The sequence below is a fragment of the Stegodyphus dumicola genome, chromosome 4 (assembly GCF_044657685.1).
Source record: "Stegodyphus dumicola isolate Sdum_Otavi_A_Nest chromosome 4, ASM4465768v1".
NCBI lineage: Eukaryota > Metazoa > Arthropoda > Arachnida > Araneae > Eresidae > Stegodyphus > Stegodyphus dumicola.
Genome location: NC_140771.1, coordinates 84,039,158 through 84,063,126, shown reverse-complemented (window position 1 = coordinate 84,063,126; position 23,969 = coordinate 84,039,158). Strand labels below are relative to the sequence as shown.

Genomic DNA, 23,969 nt, shown 5'->3' with positions numbered 1-23,969 from the left:
TAAAATTAATAATGTTATTCAAATAAATGGTTATTATAATATTCTCTTTGTGCTGTATGAGTCAATCAGATTTTTAAAGGATGTGTTTCGCTTAAATAGACTTAATTCTTGAAATTACGGTAATTTTCCAGTGTTATGTGAGCTAATATTCTTCGTACAAGTCAAAAAAAAACTTTTGTATCTAAAGCTGTAGCACGTTTTCTTTTTATTTGTCAATATATGCGTCTATGAACCTATAGAATTTCAATAGTCTATCAATCTACGGAATTGCTTCTTACTTGTCAATATGCTTGTCTGTTTCATCAACTGAAATTCCTCTTTTAGAATTGGTTACTCAACCGCAATTGAAATAATTCGCACGACTTACTCAAAACAATTACGAACTACCTCTAATCCAACCAAAGAAGTTACAACTATGTACGAACTATAAACTTTTCTGCCTTTCCGCAATTTAAACTAGAAAGTTCTATAAATTTCTACTTGAACGTAATACTTTAAGAAACTTTGTGAGAATTTTACAGAGTTTTATCAAGCTTAAACGGGGAAACGTTTATGAGAGTGTTACTTTAGATAAGAGTTCGAGGAATTTCGTGAACTGCGCATTCCACTTGTTCTTTTAAAGCAGAATTCGTCGCTTAATTTCAGGCAGCGGAAGTTTGGCCAAAGTTGAAGCACCACGTGACTGCACCTTAAGCGTTCGCTCCATGGAACTGCATGAAGTGGTATCTGGAATTTTTCGGATATTACTTCAAGTATGTCTCAGTTCTCGTACAGATTCAGCAACGTATTTGATATCTGATTTAATGCTTGCTTTGAAATAAAATTTTTGCTTTAAGTAACAGTGGCTCACATTTCTTTTCGAACAGTTGTGCTTTTCAGTTTTGTTTGCAAATGCCATTTGCTAAATATCAACGAAATGAATTTGTTTTTCTTTTACGTACACTAATAATCAATATTTTTAAAACCTGCTGCTTTAAAAAAAGTTATTCCAAACGTGTTTATTAAAAAAACATACTTTATTCAAAAAACTCACAAAAGTATTCGGGCACTTTGACAGTTTATAAATTTAATAAAAACGTGAAAATAACTGGACATTCAGTACTTCTTTAAATAGCTAAAATGACACTTTTGATGCAATTCCAGCATGAATTTAACTAATGGTTTCAAGTAAGAATGCTCTACTTTCTTCCATAAGAATTGCTTCGAACAGCTCTTTCGAAGAATCTCCTCTCCAACTTACTCCATATATATTCGATAGGATTTTCAGTCCGAAGAATATGGCGAAGTTTTGATAACTTCAGGATAGTTGTATATAAACCGAAAAATATTTAAGGCTTTATGTTTGAATTTTAATATATTTTGCATTACATGTTTTCTTGCAGCGAAACACGCTAACCATTATGCTTTCACCTTCATGCTTAACAGTAGGCAATTAGATTTTTCAGTTTCAATTCTTCATTTGGCTTTTGCCACAGAGCAGAACCGAAATGTGTTGAATTTTGGTTTTACTGCAAAAATAACCGTGTTTCCAACATTCTAAATCCTTTTTTAATCATGCATTTTGCAAACGCCTCGCGAATTGTTATTGCTTTCTTGTTTACGAATAATTTTTCTTCTTTCAGATCGGCCATTATATCCATGCGCCCTGATGACTCTTCTAATAATTTCAGGGTTAACTTTAATTGCAAGCCGCTCTTCTAAATCTGCTGTAAATTTTAAACAACTATTTTCTTTATTTTTTGGGTCTTTCCATCAGATAAATCTCCGATTCTTTCGTGTTAGTTTGGAATGTCGTCGAGACTTCAATGCATTTTTTTGTTCAATGCAATTTCGATCGTTTTAATACATCAAAGGCGACTGAATGCTTAGTGTGAAAGATAGTTTTGAATATTTTGAATACTTTTACCACTTTGAGATTGAGAATAATTAAATTTCATAGAGAACTTCTCGTTAATTTGTACCGTCTTCAGGTTCACATCCGACACGGAACTATTAATATATTTCACTAAACAAGTAAAAATTTATAAATACAGATGATAATTCTCGTGGTGCATTTTCATTTTTTAAAAGAAAATACAAGACACACTGTCTATCAAAATGTTTCTACAAAACTTTCCAGCATCCATATCACTATGTGAGTTACTGGTGTGGTGTATTTAATTATGGCAAAGCACACTAGGGCTATCTGCCTAAGAGGAGGGATGCCTTCGTGGAGGACGTTCTAAGGGAAACTGGCTCGTATACACGTTACACATGGGGAAAACCACGAAAACACCCATGCAGCCAGCCCGTTCGCGGGATTCGAACCTCGGACCGAACTACCAGTGTTCAGCGACTTTACCGCTCGGCCGCTAATGTGAGTTACTGACTAACACTTTCGGAATAAATTATTTTGTGTAAAGATTATTTTGAAGATATTTATTTTGAGACAAGCAGGTCTTAAAATAGAAAAAAAATAATAAATTAGGAAAAGATTTAGAGTCTAAGTTTCAATATTTAGTACAAGATTTATGTAAATAAATTTCAAAATTACAAGTGTCCCGAAAACAAATGCGAGTCATTGTATATCACAACTGACTTTTTAAACCAGGGATTTCCAAACTTTTCCTTGCTTTACCCCCTTTCAATAGAGTGATTTTCCTCATCCACCTCCCTTATATTTTTCTCTGTAATATGTAGCATAAAACATAATAATTCGGATAATTACACATAAATAACTTGAAAGATTCGCCTAAAATTATGAAAAAGAGTTTAAAAAGGTTATTTCTTGTGTTATTATTATTTTTAATTTTACAAATACAGTGCGCTTTCGATCATTCGGGCTAATGCCGAGAAACCAAGACACGGATAATTGAAAAACACCGAAATGCACATTCAATTGAAATTCGATTTCACACACCGCACACAATAAAAGTCACAGATTCGAATTACATTTTTGAATTAAAGTTTGATTTTAATTAATGTGATATTCGCTTGACGTAATGATGCATTTTTATATATATATATATATATATATATATATATATATATTTGGTTTAAAATTGCTTAAATCACCTCATCCAAAAATATTCAACTTGTTTCTTGTTTTCCGTCGTAAACTGTTGCTTGAAGCCTAATTCTGCTAAGTAAGAAGAGGAAAAAGTGAATAATAGTGTTCAGAAAAATCTTTAGTTCGGGGATATTTCTCTTGGATGATTTGAAAACATTAAAATTTAGCGTACACATGTGCTTGGAGTAAAACTTCTTCTTGTATATCCTCCTTCAATGCAATCAACTGTTCTTGCATCATAATAGCAAGATGAGATATATTGCTGCTCAGCCTTTCTATACGCCAGGCCAGCACATTCCATTTTTCAATGCCTTGGAAGCGAACAATAAAATTTTCTTTTAAATTTTGCAGGAGGCTTGTATAGACAGTATCTTCTATTCCAAAATGTTCAATATAGGAACAGTGAATATTCACCTTGAGGTTTCCATTACCATTTCTATAAACAAGTCCACAGATGGCGAGTATCTCCTTTGCTAAAATCTCAGATTCATGAGAATTCACAAGAATGATTTAATACTTTGAAAATATTTAATAAAGCATTAAAGTTACAAGCATATTTTATAGCATTGTACAAGCAATGCTGCGCACATAAAAATTCTACGCGGCTACAATTCTAAATCAAACCTTAAAGTTCGTTAAAATTAAGTCACAGTTACAGAGGTAGGAGAACATTCGCGATATTCTCTCCCTTTTGAGATTCAGAAACTTATAACTGAAGCTCACTAATTTTCTTTTTTCTAATTTCACGGGCCCTGTTAGTAACGAATCTGCGGTTGTTGACTGTTGAAACGAATCTGCGTTTATTGCTTTTAAATCACTTAGTTTGTTAACTGGTAACAGAATAAATTTGAAGGAAAGAAAAATTAAATATCTTATGCTTTGTTGAAGAACAATGAACATACGAGTGGAAGATACAAATATTTTAAGTCGGGGAGTCACAACACTTTCATTGAAATCGCAGTTTGCTTATTGAATTGGAAAGACAAATCTTTTGAGAATAGCAACACATAGTATCAACACAAAGCTTTACGATAACCAATAACACACTCATTTACGGCGTTATATTACAGATACTATATGAATTACTTTATCTATTGGCCTCAATTCACGTTCCAAATGACACAATTAGGCGTATTCTATGCTTTTAATGTTGGATTTGATTTTAAAATTTTAAACATTTTTAATTTAGAAAAATATATGAACTTTTCCGGGAATGTTTTCTCAAGCAATGTTTTAATATTTAACATTTAAGATCAAATCGACGGTTCTTAGAGAAATGTTATCCTTTTACAAAAAAAATATCTCACAGTTCCATTTGCATAAATAAACAAAACATATCTTGAAGTGCACTTTCCCGACATCTGTACTCTCAAAACATAACTGTTTACATTTCACATGCGCCTTTTTTTTAGACAGATCCAAACATAATTAAATGAAGCTGCGATTTTTCGAACCTCAGCATAAAAATCGCTAGATCAAAGGAAAGTTATTCATATATGCCGACATTAACATTCGCCAGCTGAGGCAGTTAAGAATAACAGTAAGATATAAATAATAAAGAGAAGCAATAAATAAATGAAATAAGACATTTCTGGTTATTTTAAATTAAAACTAAGCATTTTTAAAACATACCGTATTTCCATGCATATTTTCCATAACCTTCTTGGCGCTATATTCTGAAAATTTTAGAATAGAAAACTTGTATAATTTTCCGCTTCATCTATTTTACATATTTTTCTCTCTGAGGCTAGTTTATCGGTAAATTCCGTTCCCTTGATTATTTTTATTTATATTCAGTGTATTCATTTTGTATTTACACTCTTGCATTAATATTTCTTCCGTTTTATTTCCCCTTGCATTTATTTTTAAAGGTATTTTGTGCAGGGGAACTGCCATCAAAACTCATTCATGTGAGGTGTTCCTGGAGTTTTACAGAGTAACTAAACTGCAGCGCGACATGTCCGGCTCAACTGCCTTCAGATATCGGCATGTTACTATTATTATGTATTCTTATTGGAATGTATTTTTTAAATAAATGATACTCTTATAGTTACTGGTAGTCTATCCATGACTACTTCTGATTTATGTTCTTACTGTAACAGCGGAAATTAAACTATTCGGATAATTTTCCCCTCTCTAACTTCGGACTATAAAATTAAATAAAAAAAAAGAGGGCAATGTGCTAGGAAATACTGTATTAAAGATAACGAATGTTAAATCACAACGAGGGCAGGAACTTAAGGTATTTAAAAATGGTTACGATATGAACAGAACTCTGTAGAATCCGGAAAACGAACTCCCAACCTTCCGAATTCTAACTGAATGTGCTTTTCGATTACACCACGATGTCACGAGATAAGGTGGAAGAAGATTCCTTGCAGAGGTACCTTCTCTAAGTGACCACTGTAAATACTGGTTGCCGCCCAAACGATACAGTGGTTAGTGACGCTTACTGACTGCCGTACCGAAGGACTCAGGCTCTGATCTCGGAGAAAGCACGGAGGCTTAGAAGGCAAGGGGGCACTCAAAGCACACAGCGAGCCAAAATCCTCTTTAGAGGTTATTGATAGAAAAGGAGTGTTGGAAGATATTTAGATCGCCCTCCGGATTAATTTAATGACAACTGCGCATACGACACTTCGAAAAGAAGGAAACTTGCGCACAAAAAATATTCATTTCCTGGATAAGAGACAATAGTTTGTATAGCCAGGTATTTATATGTTTCAAGTTATATTAAACAGAAGTTCATTGATAGTTTGAAGGTTCCATAAAAAATGTAACATTCTTAATTAAACATCCCGTGATTTTAAGACGTTTTCATTTAAATTTACTGGATTAAAAAGTAGAAAAAATATTCTTAAGAACTGCGTTTATTGCTTGCCAATCCCTTAGTTTGCTATGTTACAGCGGACCGATTAAATTTATCTTAACGTTTTACTGAATGGCAACACATTGCGTAAGGAATATAAATGTATCTTATTCTTGGGCAATAGCAACACTTTGTTTTTAAAGCATTACTACTAGCATTTTGCAGAATGATAAGCGTCTGGCGCGCTGGAGATAAAGATGCTTTATTTCGAACAGTGTTGCTATTACTCCCTTTCAGATGGCTGAAGTTTTTAATGAAAAATTCATTAAATTCGTACAACCTATGAAATAAATTAAAAACAAATTCGAAATCGAAAATGCTGGTTTCGAGGTGCCTGTTTTCTTTCTGGTGCAGGAGTACGTATGTTCAAAACTGGGTGTCTTAAAGTCAGTAAAAGTGTCGCCGTTCGTCCGCAATGCGAGGGGCATACAGACATACATACATACAACAGATTTCACTATTTAATAGAAGAGATATATTTATTCGTGTACAGTTTCACAAAGATATATACATCTTAACAGCAATTTAATTGTATGATTTATTAACGAAAGCATTCATGCCGCAAATGTTTAGAAATAAACTTAGTAAAATGTAAAATTCATAAAGCGATAAAAAAAGGGTTTAAAAGCTCATAACCATTCAAGTCATTTAAAATAGAAATTATGCTCTCAATTCTTGGCATTACCATTTTAACTTGGAGCTGAATAAAATAGAAATATTAAAATATATGGGTATTTAAGAACAGAAAAGGGGGAAAATAGACGATGCGATGTATTTTTTAAAATCAGGACACAGTAGATGCTATCTGAAACGGTTAGAAATACCTCGAAGGTAAACATGGCCCGTTTAAGCCTTAATAAATGTGCCACATAATAAGAAACAGAGAACGTAAAATGCGCAGATACTTTAGAGCAATTTTTCCAAATATATTCCCTGCACCGCGATAAATGAATAGGAAAAAGCAATTATCTTCGCTAAGTTAAAAATCCCTTTGGGGAACAAAAAGTGCATACGAAAAGGGGGAAAAAATAATATCTTTCAACTCATAAATCAGAAGCGAAAAGAGGAAAAGCTAGTATCAGACAAAAAAAGGATACAAAAACTAAAAAATCTTTTTCACCTACATAACATACCTTTTCAAAGTTATCATCGAGAGACATCAAAAATTGGAAGAAAAAAAAATGTTCCGCTATGCCCAGCCTAATACCTTTTAAATTGAACTGCAAAACATAGAAGAAATTTTTCTTCCTTTTCCTCTGAATCGTCTCTGGTGAATAGCTTCAAAATTTTCCGTCGTTCTTCTTTTCATTATTTGCTATGAATGTTGGAGCAAAAGAGTAAAATAATACACACACATAAATTGACTCTTTCAATACATGGGGTGGAAAACCAAAACCCCTTCCAGGGAAAAAAATACGCAAAACGTTCGGCTATATATCTGAAATTTTAAGATACTTATCTACGTCTTCTCTGTCTTTTCTTTACTTTTTCTTCCTTTCCTGTTTCTTTATTTTTTATTACATATATGTGCATACATAATTAAATAATATATACAGAGTACTGCCTTAAGTCTTTACTTTGTCAGGAATGACCATTCGGAGAAACTGCTTCTTTCAAACAGGTCATTTGTAAACAAAATTTGATATAGCTAGCGCATGACCTCTCCTCATGGACAAATATTAAGACATGGAAATGGCAACGAGCATTATGTAAACTATTTCATGTTGTTTTTGTAGAAGACGACATCATAACGCCTTCCATTTCTCGAATGAGAACTAGTTTTTCGACAACTCCAATATGTGTTTTTTTAGATCAAAAGAAAAAACGAAAAAAAATCAAACACCAGTAGAGATGAAAGGGCTACTGTCGAATGAAAATAAAAACACAGCTTGAAGGTCTCATCTGCAGAATTCGTGCCTAAGAGCTTAGCTTTCTTGAGTTATGGCTTACAAAAAAGAATTACAATTTGTTATTTATCGAATCAGGCAGGAAATGAAGTCAAATTACGATGCGTGCTTGACGGAGGTTCTGAATGCCCCTTTTTATCGCGCAGATATATGGATTTATCACAATTAAGGAAAGAAAAAACTTATGTAATTATATCAGCTTTAAATGATGCGTCTTTAAGAGCAAAATGCAGAGTAAGCAGTCAGGACAAAACTTAAATAAGAAATTTGGACTTTTTAGTTGTGTCGAAAATAACTACAAATGTAACTCCATCTAGGAAATTGACATTTGTTTACAGTGTTAAGTTATCTGGTAATTAATTTCACATACCCGAACTAGTGGACATGCTGAGTGCAGAAGTATTACATGAATTGTTAAGATCGGAGCATTCCAGCTAAAATGTTCAAATCTTATTCTTCAAAATACTGTGTTTGTGGTTTCCGGTGGGCCGTCATCGGTAAACGATAACAGAGTTCACTGTGGGAAAAGTTGTTCAAGAGGACAATGATTTAGACCAAACTCTTAAGAGGTTTCTAGGAAATAAGAGAATGTTGAAATACTCGTTTTGAAATATAAAGAAACAGAAATATGTGAAGAATATTATTTGCACACTCAATAAGCGGAATGATAGGAAGATACATTGTAATAATGTCGCTGAAAGAGGACCCTATTTGCTTAGGAAATTCAAAGATTTTTCCCTTGAAAGGTTGAAGTTACTGTGGAAACGATTAATGAAAACCCTGAATATTTAAGTCTGTATCAGGATTTTTAAAGGAGTATGAAGAGCTTGGGCATATGAGTGACGTTAAGAAGAAAGATGAGCCTAAGATAGTGAATGTGCCATATCATGAAATATATCGCTGTCAAAAAACAACTAAATTGAGAAGAGTGTTTTTGTATCATGTTTAGCATAAAATGACAAAGACATGGATTCTAAATGGAATTTTCTTAACTTCCTTACAGTGTAATAGAGGAGTCATTAAAGATGATCTCTTTTCAATCATGTTTAGATTTCGAAAGTATCCATTGGCATTTACTGCAGATATCGGAAGAATGTATAGAATGATTGAGATTAACTCTGAAAAGATATGCTTGTAGCGAATCCCGTGGAGAAAAAAAAAGTGACGCACCTATGAAAATATACGAGTTTAAGAATGTGACCTACAGTACAGTTAGTCCTTCGTACTTAGCCATTTATTTATTATTATTCCGCCTGCTTCACTTATCAATGGGCTCTACATGTCAGTCATGTTATCCTGATCGTTGCACCAGCAACCTTTTTTTATTATCTTTTCAACCTTATTATTAATAAACAGTTTTAACATTAGTGTATTACTTTTGTTGGGTGCTCCAACTTATAATGTTTTGAGTATGTTCGTATAAAATTCGCAAAAAGTGTTAGCTAGTTACTTAGCCATGAGAACCCTTAAGTTAGGGTAACTTTGGCCATGAGAACCCTTAAGTTAGGGTAACTTATCCATGAGAACCCTTAAGCAATTCTCGATTGATGAAGGTCCATTAGCTATGTCAGTCTTACTTAATAATTTTATATGGACTATGTCCTTGATGGAGCTGAATCTTTGAGTACAGCAAAATAGCTTCAATCTCAATCAGCTGCAATACTCAAGAGTACAGGAATGACACTGCACAAACGGTACAGTAATCATGCTGAACTTGTGCGAGATAACCAACACCTATCCTTTTCTTAATGAAGAAGAATCTCACAGAGGTCCTGGAAGTCTAGGAAAGACTATTTCAGTTTTAGATTGAAACTCGATAAAGTCATGGTTATAACCAAACAACAAATATCCACATCTGCAAGATTACTAGATTGTTCGATTGGATTACTAGGACCAATCATAAGTAACACCAAACTAAATATTAAAAGTGACAACTAAATATTACAAGAAAGGAAGTTACATTTCGCTTTATATAGCTATTGTATTATACTGAACACGTAGCGTTAACCGCATTGGTCGCCTAGGGGGCCGAAAACGCTGGAGATGGTATTGTGTAAGAGAACCATAAGGACGTAGCACTAAATATAAAATAAAGTTTGGTATAAGACTTCAGCATGGCTTAATATTCGCATGGTTTATTTTATTTGCAACCTAAGCTTTACTCCAGCCACTGCAAATTTTATTGTTGTCTGCATCTATGGTGAGAATGATTTCATCATCACTCAAACCATGAAAACTTGATTTTCTGTTTTCTACATTTATCCGGCCCACCAGCGGCTGAGCGGTAAAGTCGCTGAACACTGGTAGTTCGGTCCGAGGTTCGAATCCCGCGAACGGGCTGGCTGCATGGGCGTTTTCGTGGTTTTCCCCATGTGTAACGTGTATACGAGCCAGTTTCCCTTAGAAAGTCCTCCACGAAGGCATCCCTCCTTTTAGGCAGATAGCCCTCGAGGCTTTGCCATAATCACACACACACATCTACATTTATCCATTGAGAGTGATGTTTTTGTATCACTTTTATCTTTTGAAAACATGTTTATGAATTCATTGTTAATTGACATGCGTTGTTCAGTTATTGATAAACAGACAAATGAATGAATAAATTGATAGGCAAATAGATAGGCAAATATATATAGAGAGAGAAAGAAATTTATATAAATTAGGTAGGTAGGTCGATAGGCAGACAGGTTGACACTTTAGATTAATACGCATACGTATGGCGTCATGATTAGCCCAAAGAAGCATTAGCCCAGAAGGGCTACTAGTCTCGAAACGGCATTTTGCGTCGGTTTGCTATAAATGGCGTATCACTTTTTAAATTTTTCCCAACAAATATTATCGCCCTTTAATATATTTAAAGAAATTAAATAATGAAGAATTTGCTTGAATGTATGCATTTTCTGGCATTGTGAAAAAACGACGGTACCTATTATTACAGCCATCAAATTTTAAATAATGTAATCTCCACCCAAACATGGGCACCTGAAAGCCCGAATTTTGAATTTGGAATTTATTTTATTATATATTTCATATTTTGTAAAGGTTTAACGAAGTTTTGGTTAACAAACGCAACGATTACAAAGCGAGCAATAGCAACACTGTACGGAAATAAACATTTTTATCTACAGCGAGCGAGACTGTCTATCAGAAATTCTAAAGATATTCTGTTTTTAAATATTTTGTGATATTGCTGTTGAATTTTATGTAGTTTAAGTACGAAGAACATGATATTTAATAAATATATGTAACATCAAAACATTAAAAAAGCGCCCCTTTGGGCGTAATATAAAATCTGAAAGATTTCGGATTTTTTAAAAATTTTAAACTGATTTTTTAAATTTAATGTAATATAACAACTTTTTCTCAAAATCAATAAAAGTATCAACTTGGCAATAACATATCATATCAATTTTCCTAACTTGAGGCAAAAAAGTTGCCAACAGCATGGCATCAACGAAACATTTTGAACATTTGAAACATCATTTATTAAAATGTTGACATCAACGAAACATTTTCGATATAGAGTGACATCATATTCAAGCGCGTGCTTTCTTCAACGTCAGAATATGACCCTTATATAATAACATGATGTTTAATGTTTCGCAATGCTATCTTTATTTCGTATTTTACAAAACTTACAAATTTTTAATTATCAAACTCTACGATTTCGAAGAAGCACTTTACAAAATAATGCATATTTTTAGCTCCAGCATGCGAGACTGTTGCCACTTGTAAAATATAAGGGCAAAAATTAGCGGTTTTTTTTTTTTTTTTTTTTTTTTTTTTTTTTTTTTTTTTTTTTTTGAGTTTTTAATTAATATTTTGGCTGACTAAAGTAGTACGAAGATGAGATGGTCAAAATGGCTTTCCACAAATTTTTGGAATCTGGGGCAGGCACCTTTCTTGAAAGACAACTCCCCACCGTTCCATTGAAGATAATGCCACAGACAGACAGACGCGCATAGATTTTAACAGTATACATTATATATACTGTGAAAGAGAAGTTAAAAAATTAACCCCATAATTATACCTATTTTCCTTCAACAACATGCGCATTGTTTTTAACATTTTGGACTCTGATTAACATATTTGACCATATAAATACTAGTGAATCAATATTTTCTACTTCGCTCTAAGTCCATTCTTAGAAACAAGGAAGTCAAAAACAATGTTTTATCATTCTTATTTTCTCAGGGATGATTGAGGATTTTGTTAATTTTGACCTAAAATGTTCAGTTTTTTGCGTTAATTTTCTAAAATAATGAACTTTTGTTCACTTTATCGATGATTGATTGTATTAAGTACAATTCTTCAGAAAATCATTTAAAGAAGGAATAAAACTAGCGCTTTGGAAGACGCCCTTCGCACCAGATCGGTTACTTAAAAGATTCCTCATTTTATTCATGGAACGTAAAAACGGATTTTATTTTGTTTTTGTAAGTTTAAATTTATTCAAACTCACATTGAGAGTAAATACTTTTCCATTGCTAAAGCATTCTCATTTACTAACAATCATTTACTAAAAAGCGAAATACGTTCAAAATCTTAAGCGAATTCCTTTTCACATAACTTAAGACATAATTCATTTGAACCAGAATATTGTCCTTCACAACGAATAAAGAATCTTAAAAAATGGAAACTCTCATTTAACGGCATTGGTAAAGACATAAAACAACTGACTCTTCCAACTAATTCATGCGACACCATTCTGATGACTCCACTAACGCGACATTGTAAAATCAGTCAGACGGCAGAAAGGTTGAAGATTTATTTTAAGTTTAACGAGCTTATGAAACATTGCATTAATGCAGGAGCCGACATATGGATAACGCCCCGCTAACGCAGCGTTTGCCAAAGTGGTTATTAATTCTGTGAGGGAATTTTAAGCCAGTTTAAAGAACAGGAAGAAGAAAACTGATTTTCGTATGCATTCTCTCAGGACAATTTGCAAGAAAGTTCTTTTTAAGATTTTTAAGATTTTTTTAAGATTGCATGCGCAAAGCATGCAGAAGTTACATAACATTTTGTAAATACATATACTTATCGCCATTTTAATGCCTTTTTTTAACCCAAATGGGCTATTTGTCTCGAAACGGGTTTTTGCGTGCTCCACTATAAACGGCTGTATAACTTTTCAAATTGTTTCCACCAAATATTATTGCCTTGTATTATTTTTAAAGAAATTAAATAATGAAGAATCTGTTTGTGTATATATATTCCTCGCACTGCCAAAAACTGACGGGACCTAGAGCCATCAAATTTTGAATAACCTCTACCTGAACATGGGCACCTGGAAGTCCGTATTTTGTAAAACTTTTATGAATTTTTGACTAACAAAACGATTTGAAAGCAAGCAGTAGCAACAAACACTGTACGTAACAAAACATTTTTATCTCCAGCGCACGAGATTGGATATCGGAAATTCTAAAGATATTCTGTTTTTAAATATTTTGTGATTTTGCTTTTGAATTGAATTTTATGTGGCGTAAGTGCGAAAATATAAGTGTGATATTTAGTATACAGACAGACAAAGCGCAATTAACAAGACAAAGCGCTAATAATAAAAGAACAAGAAATAAATTTTGTAAGCCATCTGATAAAGAAAACTGAACACTGATATGAGGAACTGAAAAAAGACTGATAAAAATAGAGAAATATATGTCAACACTTACAACATTATATCGAGAATTCTAAACATATACTTCTATGATGCATATATTTTATACATAATTTCTGTAACTTTGCTCTTGAATTGTATATGGAAGTGCGAAGGAATTTATACTTAATTTATAGGGATGTGCCTAGAGAGCGACTTATCGCTATGTCTAGTATGAAACAGAATTTAAGACGGTTGTTAAAGAGCATTTTATTTAAAACTAAGTAAGTTCACTAGATGGCCCTACTGGTGCTTATAAATCAGCCAGAACTTACAGACGAACTCAAAAGTAAAATTTTAAATTAAAAATAAATCTAAATAGTTATTAGCAAAAAGCTACGCAGAAGTATTTCAACGCGGAAATTGGCTCTTAAGCCTACTCCGGCGTAACAGTAATGCAGGCTTCAGCAGGCAGAACACGCTCTGACGAAATAATCTCAAACCCTCACTTAAATACACGGGAGCTAATTTGCATTCTGGCAGGATAATGGAAAAGAAAAATGACAGTAGAGATTCGGACCATAAACATAACTGGTTCATTGACATAAGTAATTATTACAGACAAGAAAGCAAAAAAAGACAAAAAGAAATATGGCTAGCAGGAATGAGTGCAACATCAGACTAGTAGATTGCGAGAAGGATGAAGAATGATAATACATGGTACCACACAACAAATAGAAAAATGTCTGTCTATGCTTGTCTGTGGACACGAGCTCTAATATTACTGATTGCTCTATCGTTGAATGGAAAGATGGTGAACGGACAGCGTTATTGTGAATAGGAGTGAAAATATTAAAAAGTAAAGTGCTGCAGGTAATTGTTTGGGTTATTGTGAACTTTCGTAAAATATTTCAACATCAAAATGCCAACTAAAAAACTTTGTAGAGTTATTTGATTATATCGATGCTGCAACGTGAAAAATGTGCAGTATCCTCGGCGGGATTCAAACCTCAGACCTCTCGAAAACATGTAGAGCGGACTTCCAGTTAACCATGAAGGCATGCGCAAAGGAGGGAGAAAGTGCCTTATAAGTTGATTCAGAATGTCGCTCTTTGAAAGATGAGTGGACCCAGAATTATTCTTTTACATTTGTAAAGGATAAACTAGTGTGTCTCATCTGCAATGAAGCTGTAGCAGTCTTAAAAAATATATAACATTATCCGTCACTTCACAAGAAAGTAAACAGTATCCTACACATAATGTACAATAGTAGACGTAATTTCGTTCTTCGTTCACGAAAAATCAAACTTATTTTCACAAAGCTAGTTCCTACATCGTATTCCATGCTTATTGGGCTCCGTAAATTTGAAATAATATTTCAATTGCCACGAATTTAAACTAACGTCAAAAATGTATTTATAAAAATTAATTTAAAAACAGAAAAAAAACTGAAAGCTTTCACATTTTACATTATAAGATTTAAATCTCTTTGGCCACATAAGCTAATCTACAGGCATGAAGTGTGAAATAATACCAGCACAGAAGAAGGTGAAAATAACGATTTATTATTTTCAACTATGAACAGAGATTCACATACTGCATGCTTTACAATAACACCGACAACTTGCGGTGGAACTTAAGTGTTCTTACACAAATAAGTTCAAGTTTAAAACGAGTAGTGCTGGACTTCCACTTTAAGTTAGGGCTAAATTAGGTTGACTCGACCTAATTTATAATGATATTATTATGAATTAGGTGATAATTATTCAAATGGCGAAAAGGGTACCAGCGAATCCGCGTAACAGCAAGGTCAGAAACGTGCTCTGGCTAGCCAGAACACGCTCTGAATAAACTCCAAGATTCACCCTTTTAAATACTTATTTTACTTAACTTTTAATTAGCATCCTGGCAAGGGGAAGTTAAGGAGTTTAGGAAAGATAACAAAAATTTGAGTAAGTGGTTATTTGAACTAAGGGAAATAAAGGAAATCCTACAATATTACTCCCAAAAGGTTGCTTTTTTTTCATTTACACACAGATATACGTTTCGAGAGCATTTGGGCTAATATCCCTTTGGGCTAAAAATATTAAAAACAACATATCTTTAAATTTCCGATAGACAGTCTCGCACGCTGGTGATAAAAATGTTTTTTCCGTCAAGTGTTGCCATTGCTCGCTTTGAAATCGTTGAGATTGTTAATTGAAAATTCATTAAAGCTTTACAAAATATCAAACAGACAATAAAACAAATTACAGATACCAATTTCGACCTTCCATGTGCTCATATTCAGTTAAAGGATTACGTTATTCAAAATTTGATGCACAGTGATATAGCATTCGACGTAAAAATTAGCAGTTGTTTTATACGCATGCCTTGTTGGATACACTCATGAAGCGATATTACCTAAACCAAATCTAAATAAATATCGTTACCACTCGAATTATCACGTCAAATCGAGGTGTGATCGAGAGTCACCACTCGAGTTATAGCCGTAAGTGAAGTGGAGACAAAGAGTCACCTTTCGAATGGCAAACGGTTAAAGTATTCTGAGTTGTTATTTTCTCTTTTTCGTAGGCATAAGAAATGTAGCAAATTAGATAAAATTTCTAACCATCCATTAATGAAAATCGAAATAGATTACCTGACTTATCCGATTGAATCCGTACTGTCGAAATCTTTCGTCATAAAAGGGGGCGACGTTACGGCCTATGTAGAAAGGTTCCCAGGGGTCTCTCCACAGCACCTCAAATAAGACGCTCAGCTTTGGACTAGGTGGTTCCTTCTGCCAGGTCTCATAATCAGTATGTTTCTGGCATTTCCAACACATCTCGAAATAGAATGGTCTTGCTTCCATCAACTCCAATAACTGCAAGAGTCCAGTCTTATCGAGGGGCACATCCACGCTTTCTTTAACTTCGAAAGCTGGCACCACATACACCGTTTTGTCATCTTTCCGGGACTCAACAAAAAGTTTGTTGGTGATGGCAAAGTCGATAAAATCAGAGTACAAGTTGTCACTGGGAACCATATCAATGTCAATAACAAAGATAAAGTCCGTAAGTGCATTTCTTCTGCCGACATTTCTCAACAGATTGTTGGGGTAAGGAACGCCATGCGCGTAGTTGTCTGATATTTTGAAACTAGAAATTCTATCTTTCACTGTTTCACATGGATCGAGGACTAGAGGTTGTGGTGAAGGAGCTTTATTGTACGGACTATTAAGTGGATAGACTAGATGGAAACTAGTGTTAGAGCGGGCAGCCGGTATGCAGCGTCTAAGATTCAAAATAGCATCGATGGCAAGAGGAATGTCCTGTGTTAGGCTAAAAATGGCCACTGATACTGGACCATGCCATCGGCTTAGAATACTCTCGAGATGAACAAGATGTTTAATGGTGGATTGGGTGACTAGACTGAGATCTTGGCGAATGTTATTCTTAACACCTAAGTTTTCTGCTCTCATGACAAAGTTGATGATTCTGTATTCACCACTCGAGTCCAAAACACTGCTCTGCTTTATCGTCTCAAGCATTCGAGTCATATCTTTCTTTAATTGAGCTTCTTGGTATTCTTGTTGACTTTGCCAATCAGACTTGTCACCGTTCCTGAGATTATTATTCTTTCTTGCTTCCAAACGGCTGAGAAGTGTCATGTGAATCACCTAAATCAGGGAAAAAATATTATTATAAATCACTACATTTGTAAAATAATTAAAACATTCTTAAATATTGTTAAAAACTAGTAAAAATTAATTTTTTCAAACAAAATTCAACAGACTAGAAACAAAACAAGAACAGTGTGGTAAAACAATAAACGATATTGTAAGTCAGTGGTCTGAAATCTCAAACTGCGTGTGGGCTGAACACACAATTTGAAAACAGCTAAACGTTTTATATATATATATTTAAATATATAACATATGAATATTTTTCTCTCCCCTTTTTTTTTAAGATTTCAATTTCAGTCGTAGAATTGTTTGCCCTTCGTTTAAATAAATACTTTGTACATATATAAATTTAAAATATCAATTATTTTGCAAGAAAAGTGCATCAAAGCAGTTTTTTCCCCCATAACAACATGTATCAATGTACTTTGTTTTAATGCTTTTATAAATCATTACAAGGGTAAAAACATTCAGACATTTTCCTGAAAGCACTAACTATTTTTTGAAATATTGAAATTTAACGAAATGTAAACAGAACAAGAACAGAGTTAACAAATGATATACGTCATTGTTTACATTCATACGTAGCACTAAATTTAAAATAAAAATATTTTTCTTTAAAACAATTATAATTGTAGCCATGCTCCTAGATGGGTTATTTGGATATGACAAAGCACTCAAGAGCTATATACCTTCGGAGACGGGGCAGTTAGACCTCGAGTGCGGTTACCTTCATGGAGGACTTTCTAAGGCCAAATGTATAAAATTTTATCAAGATCGAAATAAAACACTAGATTTGAAACACACTAGATACGCACAAATAAACAAACGGACACTCATCTATAATACATAAACTTAACTCGGCGGCACAAACAACCCTTAGAAGGAGCCATGGCCGGCAGTGCCCTGATATCTGCTTTCTAGAACGTGGGCTCCCCGGTGATTCTGGCATCTTGGCCTGGACAAGTGGTCAGCTTATAGCAGGCCCCCCGGTGTTTAGTCCCAAAGTGAACTTGGTACTCATTTTATCGACCCACTCCAGGAATGAAAGGCTGAGTCAACCTTGCCCAGCACGGGGATCGAGCCCCGGACCTGTGGTGCTGCTGCGTGACGCGCCAGCCACTGCGCCTCCGGGGCCTCCATCTATATAGAGAGATGATTTTAATGAATCCAACTAGTGCAATTTCAGGAGACCAGTTAATAATTAATAATAACCGAAATGAATCTGCCTTTATTGCTTTAAATCGCGTAGTTTGCTAATTAATAACAGAATAAATTTGAAAGAAAAATTAATTATCTTACACTTTACTGAACAACAAAATAATGTCGCGTGGAAGATAAAAGTATTTTAAATCGGGAATGGCAACATATTTATTTTAAATTGCTCAGTTTACGTATCAAGTTCAAAAAAACAAACATATTGCGATTGTCAAGACATTTCCTTTATATCGCAGCGTTTTCTAATTAGATTTGAAACATAAATAAATATTAGTTTTGCAGAGTGACAAACGCGTTATTTAGTTTGTGTTTTCTCACACATTATAGAGTACTCAAAACTTTCCATCCGATTCAAAGAGCAATTTTCCGTTAAATAATCATTATATATTAAACGACCGCAAAATTAATATCGGTAAATAATGTATGTAAAAAGAGGAAATTTCGGCATATTGTGGAAGTTTTTTTTTTTCAGAAATTATTATAAAAATCTGTTATAAGGTAGTCGATACTAATTGGTAAAACTTTGTGTTGTCACTCTGCAAAGCTTAAATGTTTCAAACTTAATAGGAAAATCGGAGATACAAAAGAAGCACACTGGCACTTGGCGAAACGCAATATATTTGTCTATCGAGTTTGGTAAACAGCTCAGTAATTTAAAAGAAATGTGTTGCCATTGCCTGAATTAAAGTATACATTTTTTTTCCACATTCGCGGTATTGTCGTTCAACAAAGTGTAAGATATTTAATTTTGCTTTCAATTCTGTTATTATTTAAGAAACTAAACGATATAATAGCAATAAACAAGGATTCACTTCATTTATTATTAATTACTAACTGGACAGTAAAATGACACTATATGAATTTGTTAAAATCAATTACATATAAAAAGAAGTGGTCCATTTGTTTGTTGGTGTCTATTGTGTGTTGGAAATGTACAATTTTGTTTTGATGAAATTTTTCACACTTGACTTTTCAAAACAATAGGAAGATCACTCTCTACATGAAATTCGAAAAACTACTCTACGGAATCCACACTGAAGACATTTATATCAGAACGCTGCGCTTACATCCCCATTTTTGGTTCACAACACCGTTGTTGCATTCTCGCTATCACGTTTTACTAAAATCGTTACGTAGTATAGTATTCGTTTACTCTTTAGAACAGTGTAGAACATTTAAGGCATAATTTAAACAGATATAGGTGTAGAGGTGGAAAGGACACCTGAAACTCATCATTCATGGTACAGGTGTGGTGTGGTGTATTTAATTATGGCAAAGCACACTAGGGCTATCTGCCTAAGGGGAGGGATGCCTTCATGGAGGACTTTCTAAGGGAAACTGGCTCGTATACACGTTACACATGGGGAAAACCACGAAAACACCCATGCAGCCAGCCCATTCGCGGGATTCAAACCTCGGACCGAACTACCAGTGTTCAGCGACTTTACCGCTCGGCCGCTGGTGGGCTCATGGTACAGGTACAGATCCTTCTCACTAATTGTGCAGTTTCGCCGCAAGTTTGAGCAAGAACCCAGCGGGATTGCAGTCTGAGTGTTCTTCCATTCCTCTTCCCTTACCACAGCCTCTCGAGAAAACTTCCTGCTCGCCATGTGTTTTCAGTGCAGGTTACCGCACAAATACTATACGCTTAAACAGCCATGCTTTCTCCAGGATTCGAACCCTGGTCCACCGGTACAGCAGTTAGTGTCAATAATCATTAAATTGGCTGGGAGGAGTAAAATTTACCCCTTTAAACTGCTAGTCTATAAGTGCTTTTGCGAATATTTCGAAACGGCGCAGAAATCGGCCAAAGTGGTTGGTGAATTTTCAAAAACTGATATAATGAATAAAAGAGTAAATACCAGTTCTTAATAATACCATTACATGGCATCGTGTTAGTTCTACATTGTTCTACAGTTTTACACGAGTTCTGTAAAATTGTGCACAATTGATCTTGAACTAAAATAAGAGAATATTCATTGTCTACCTGAGGTTTCGAAAAAACTACCCTCAATCCCCTAAATGAAACCTCTTCAACTCTGCGTAGAGCCCGGGTAAAGCAGATTACTTCAGCTAGTTTTACGTAAAACTATATAACAGAAGCTTAGAGATAAATCAATTCATTTCTCTAAGCATAAGATAGCAGACTACTAGTAGCATTACAGTTGGCGCCACCTAATGTGATCACTTTTGCCCACGGTTAATTAGATAACATTAAACAAATGATAGCATTAAACGAGGAGAAAATAATGCTCCTCCAAACAGAAACGGAATTTAACTAATTTTAATATAAATATAACTAGAAACATACAAATAAGCATTTTCACAGCATTTTAATTAGAAAAGTTTAAAAATTTGTTCATGAAGTGGTCACAATGTCTTTGGTGTAAAAGTCCATTTATGAACTGTGCAGAGTATTTCTGAAGATTATTTGAACCGATGCTGAACTCCCAATCTTAATATTTGGATTAGTTCTCCGCGAAGGCATCCTTTCCCTTAGGCAGATAGCCCTCAAATACTTTGGTGTAATAAATTAATCTAACCTAACTTCTTAACTTGGAAGGCATCCCTTGTTGAAAGAGAATATGCCAATGTAACATTAAAAATTAGGCAAAAAAAATTTCGAAGATGTTTCTTCATGGATTTTTCTTTTCTTTCTTCCTTTTTTTTTAATTTCTTCGGTACTTCGGTAATTCAGTAACAATATCCGAACAACATTAACCGCGATTACATTAAATGGTGTCTACCGAATAATACTAAATTTAGCTGCTTAGTTAACTTAAAAATTCTCATCGCATTTTGTTCGGAAAATAGAAAATGATACGTCACAATTTTCTTCTGGCTTGCTACATGGAAGACATTCAGATACTGAATTAATCAAGCAAAGTCTTACAACTTAAATTATTGAACCAAATAATTCCCATTTCGATAGAATGAGGCAAGAGAATTTTTTCAGTGTTTAAGAAAATATCTAGAAAAATAATTCTTCATTTCTTAATTTGTCCAAATAACGTGTCTGAAAGAACTAACACATCCTTTTAAAGTATTAATTTTAATCAAGTTGATTAATTAAGTAAATTTACCATCATTTTTATTGTCTTCTTTGGCAGCACAGATAATCTCATCATTCAAATTGATTTCATGCGACGAAATAAAATGAAAATAGATGGGAAACATTTGGTATTATAAATTTGCTTGAGAATAATTTCTTTATTTTCTAATGAATTGCAAATAATTTAATTTTAATCGGTTTTGATGGAACTTTCGTAGAAGTTAAAGATTAAATATTTGTATTAATATAAAAAATAATAACTTCCATTTTCGCATGCATGCATGCTTAATAAAGCCCTAAGCTTTCGAATAACATCGAGCCAATTAAAATTTTTGTAAAATGTTTCCTCATTTCGAAGAAGAATCAGAATTAAAGTCTTAATACAAACAAAATATTATTACCTTTTGGAACGCAGTTAATTATAAAGAGTGCATAGTATTAATATATTATTTATTGTGAAATCTTAAAAATAGATAGATTTATAATACAACTGCTAATACAAAGAAAATAAAAAGGAAATTAATATTAGGTTTTCCATTTTCATCTAGTAAGATAAAGGAAGGTACTTCCTAAAGTATTTTTCCTCTTTTTCTGCTAATTTCTTCGTCGGAAAATCGAGATGGGAAAATTATGTGACTGATTTCATTTCCGAAGAACGCTGTTACTGTAAACACAAAACAAATGGAAATCAGTCAGGGATATATGACCGATAACTATTTCTTTAAAAGGAAAATACATTCCAATGAGAATACATCTAATATTGACATTACAGTATCTAGAAGGTATCTCTATTTCTACTTCTCTGTATCTTGAATCTCGTTTGTTTTAACTGTTGTCTCTGCTATACCTTAAGCCTCAAATCATTCAAAAACAATTAGAGAAGGTGAATAAGCAGCCAACTCGGCGAGATCGTAGATCGTTCGTGTTAGCTTCGCCGTAAAGGGTGGGTTTTTGATTTAAGCAGGCATTTGATTTAAGAAGGCACCGGTTAAAGTTTGACAGTTAGAGAGAAAGGTTCGGCATCACCTTCGCAGGTATTTTGAGAGGGATTGCTTTTGTTAGTAAGATGAAAATAAAACATTACGTGGACTAATTTATTTTCAGATTTAGGGGACTCGTTTTCTTAATGTAAATTACAGATGGAGGAAAATTACAGAATTTTTTATCCCAAAGGGTGTTGGCCCAGAAGTCCTATTAATTTCGTTTTGGCATTTTGCGTCGGTTCACTTTTAAAATTGTTGCCACTAAATATTAGAGATCTGCATTATATTTTAAGAAATTAAATAATGAAGAATCTGCATCAACGTATGTATGTTTCTCACACTGCGAAATACAAGGTACCTAGGGGCATTAAATTTTCAGTAAGTTGTCCTCCACTAGAACATGGGCATCTGGAAGTCCGAACGTGGAATTTGTTTTATTATCTATTTTATATTTTGTAAAACTTTAAAATGCACAGATTTTTTTTTTTTTTGACACATTAAACTTTCATCCTTGCGACTGCTTTTACAAAAAGAATTTTGGAAAAATGATAATATTTTGTCTTTTTAAAAAATTTTTTAAATGAAGCTTCCGAGTACACTTCTCACATCTTTAAAAATGTGATTTGGGTAACCATTTTTCTTTCTTATTGTTGCTGATAGATTTTTGATGAAATCGCATCATTTTGAATATTTTCATTCTTTTAGAAATATGGGTTTGGCAACAATTTTTCATCGCATTTCTTATGTCACTGTTTTTAAGAGATTGACGTATTTCATTGTCATTTTTACTCCCTTGTAAGAAGTAAAAAGGAAGTATTGTAATCGCGAAAAGTTTCAGGCTGCTTATTTCAACGAAATATCCATTTTGACCGCTATCGAATGCAATTTAACGATGTTTTTGCGTGATATCTGTACGTAAGGACAGAATAAAAGACTCTTTTCCTCCAAAAAAATTTGTCGCTCTTCTTGATATATAAACAAATAACTAAAAAAATATCAAAAGTATGTGCAGGGAAATATCTAAAAACTACATGTTTGTTTTGAAGAAAAGTTTCAATTCCAGCATTTCAAAATTATATTATTTTGCTTGATTTTAAATTCCTACTATCACTTCACACTCTCCCTATAACTGTTCAAATTTTCAATCGTTAACAAAATACTTTTATTCATCCACTCAAGTTCAAATACATTTTTTTAAACTTGTAGTGGATGACACTTGATGTAAATACAGTTTTTTCGCATATTAAAATCAATTCCTACTTATTTATTCCTGTTTATCGGAACTAAAGATACGCTGCTTTTTACTTCCTTGTACGAAGTAAAAAGAAAGTATTGTAATCGCGAAAAGTTGCAGGCAGCATATTTCAACGAAAATATCCATTTTGACCGCTTTCGAATGCAATTTAACGATGTTTTCGCGTCATATCTGTACGTAAGGACAGAATAAAAGACTCTTTTCCTCCAAAAAAATTATAAAACTGCTTTAAAATTAATTCTGAAGAGAATTTTTCGTGGCGTCTGTACGACGTATGTACGTACATACGTACGTACGTACATAACTCAAAAACGAGTAGCCTCAGAACGTTGAAATTTTGTATATAGGACTACTATAACATGTAGATGTGCACCTC

The 23,969-nt window shown here is 33.6% G+C and overlaps 1 protein-coding gene across 1 annotated transcript in view; it reads right to left on the bottom strand.

Annotated features, from left to right (window-relative positions):
• Positions 1 to 23,969, bottom strand: part of LOC118182198 (beta-1,4-glucuronyltransferase 1-like) — a 451,694-nt gene that overhangs the window by 369,428 nt on the left and 58,297 nt on the right. The window contains exon 3 of the mRNA XM_085814254.1: positions 16,063 to 17,082. Within this exon, the coding sequence (XP_085670380.1) occupies positions 16,063 to 17,082 (1,020 nt within the window). The remainder of the gene's footprint in view (positions 1 to 16,062; positions 17,083 to 23,969) is intronic.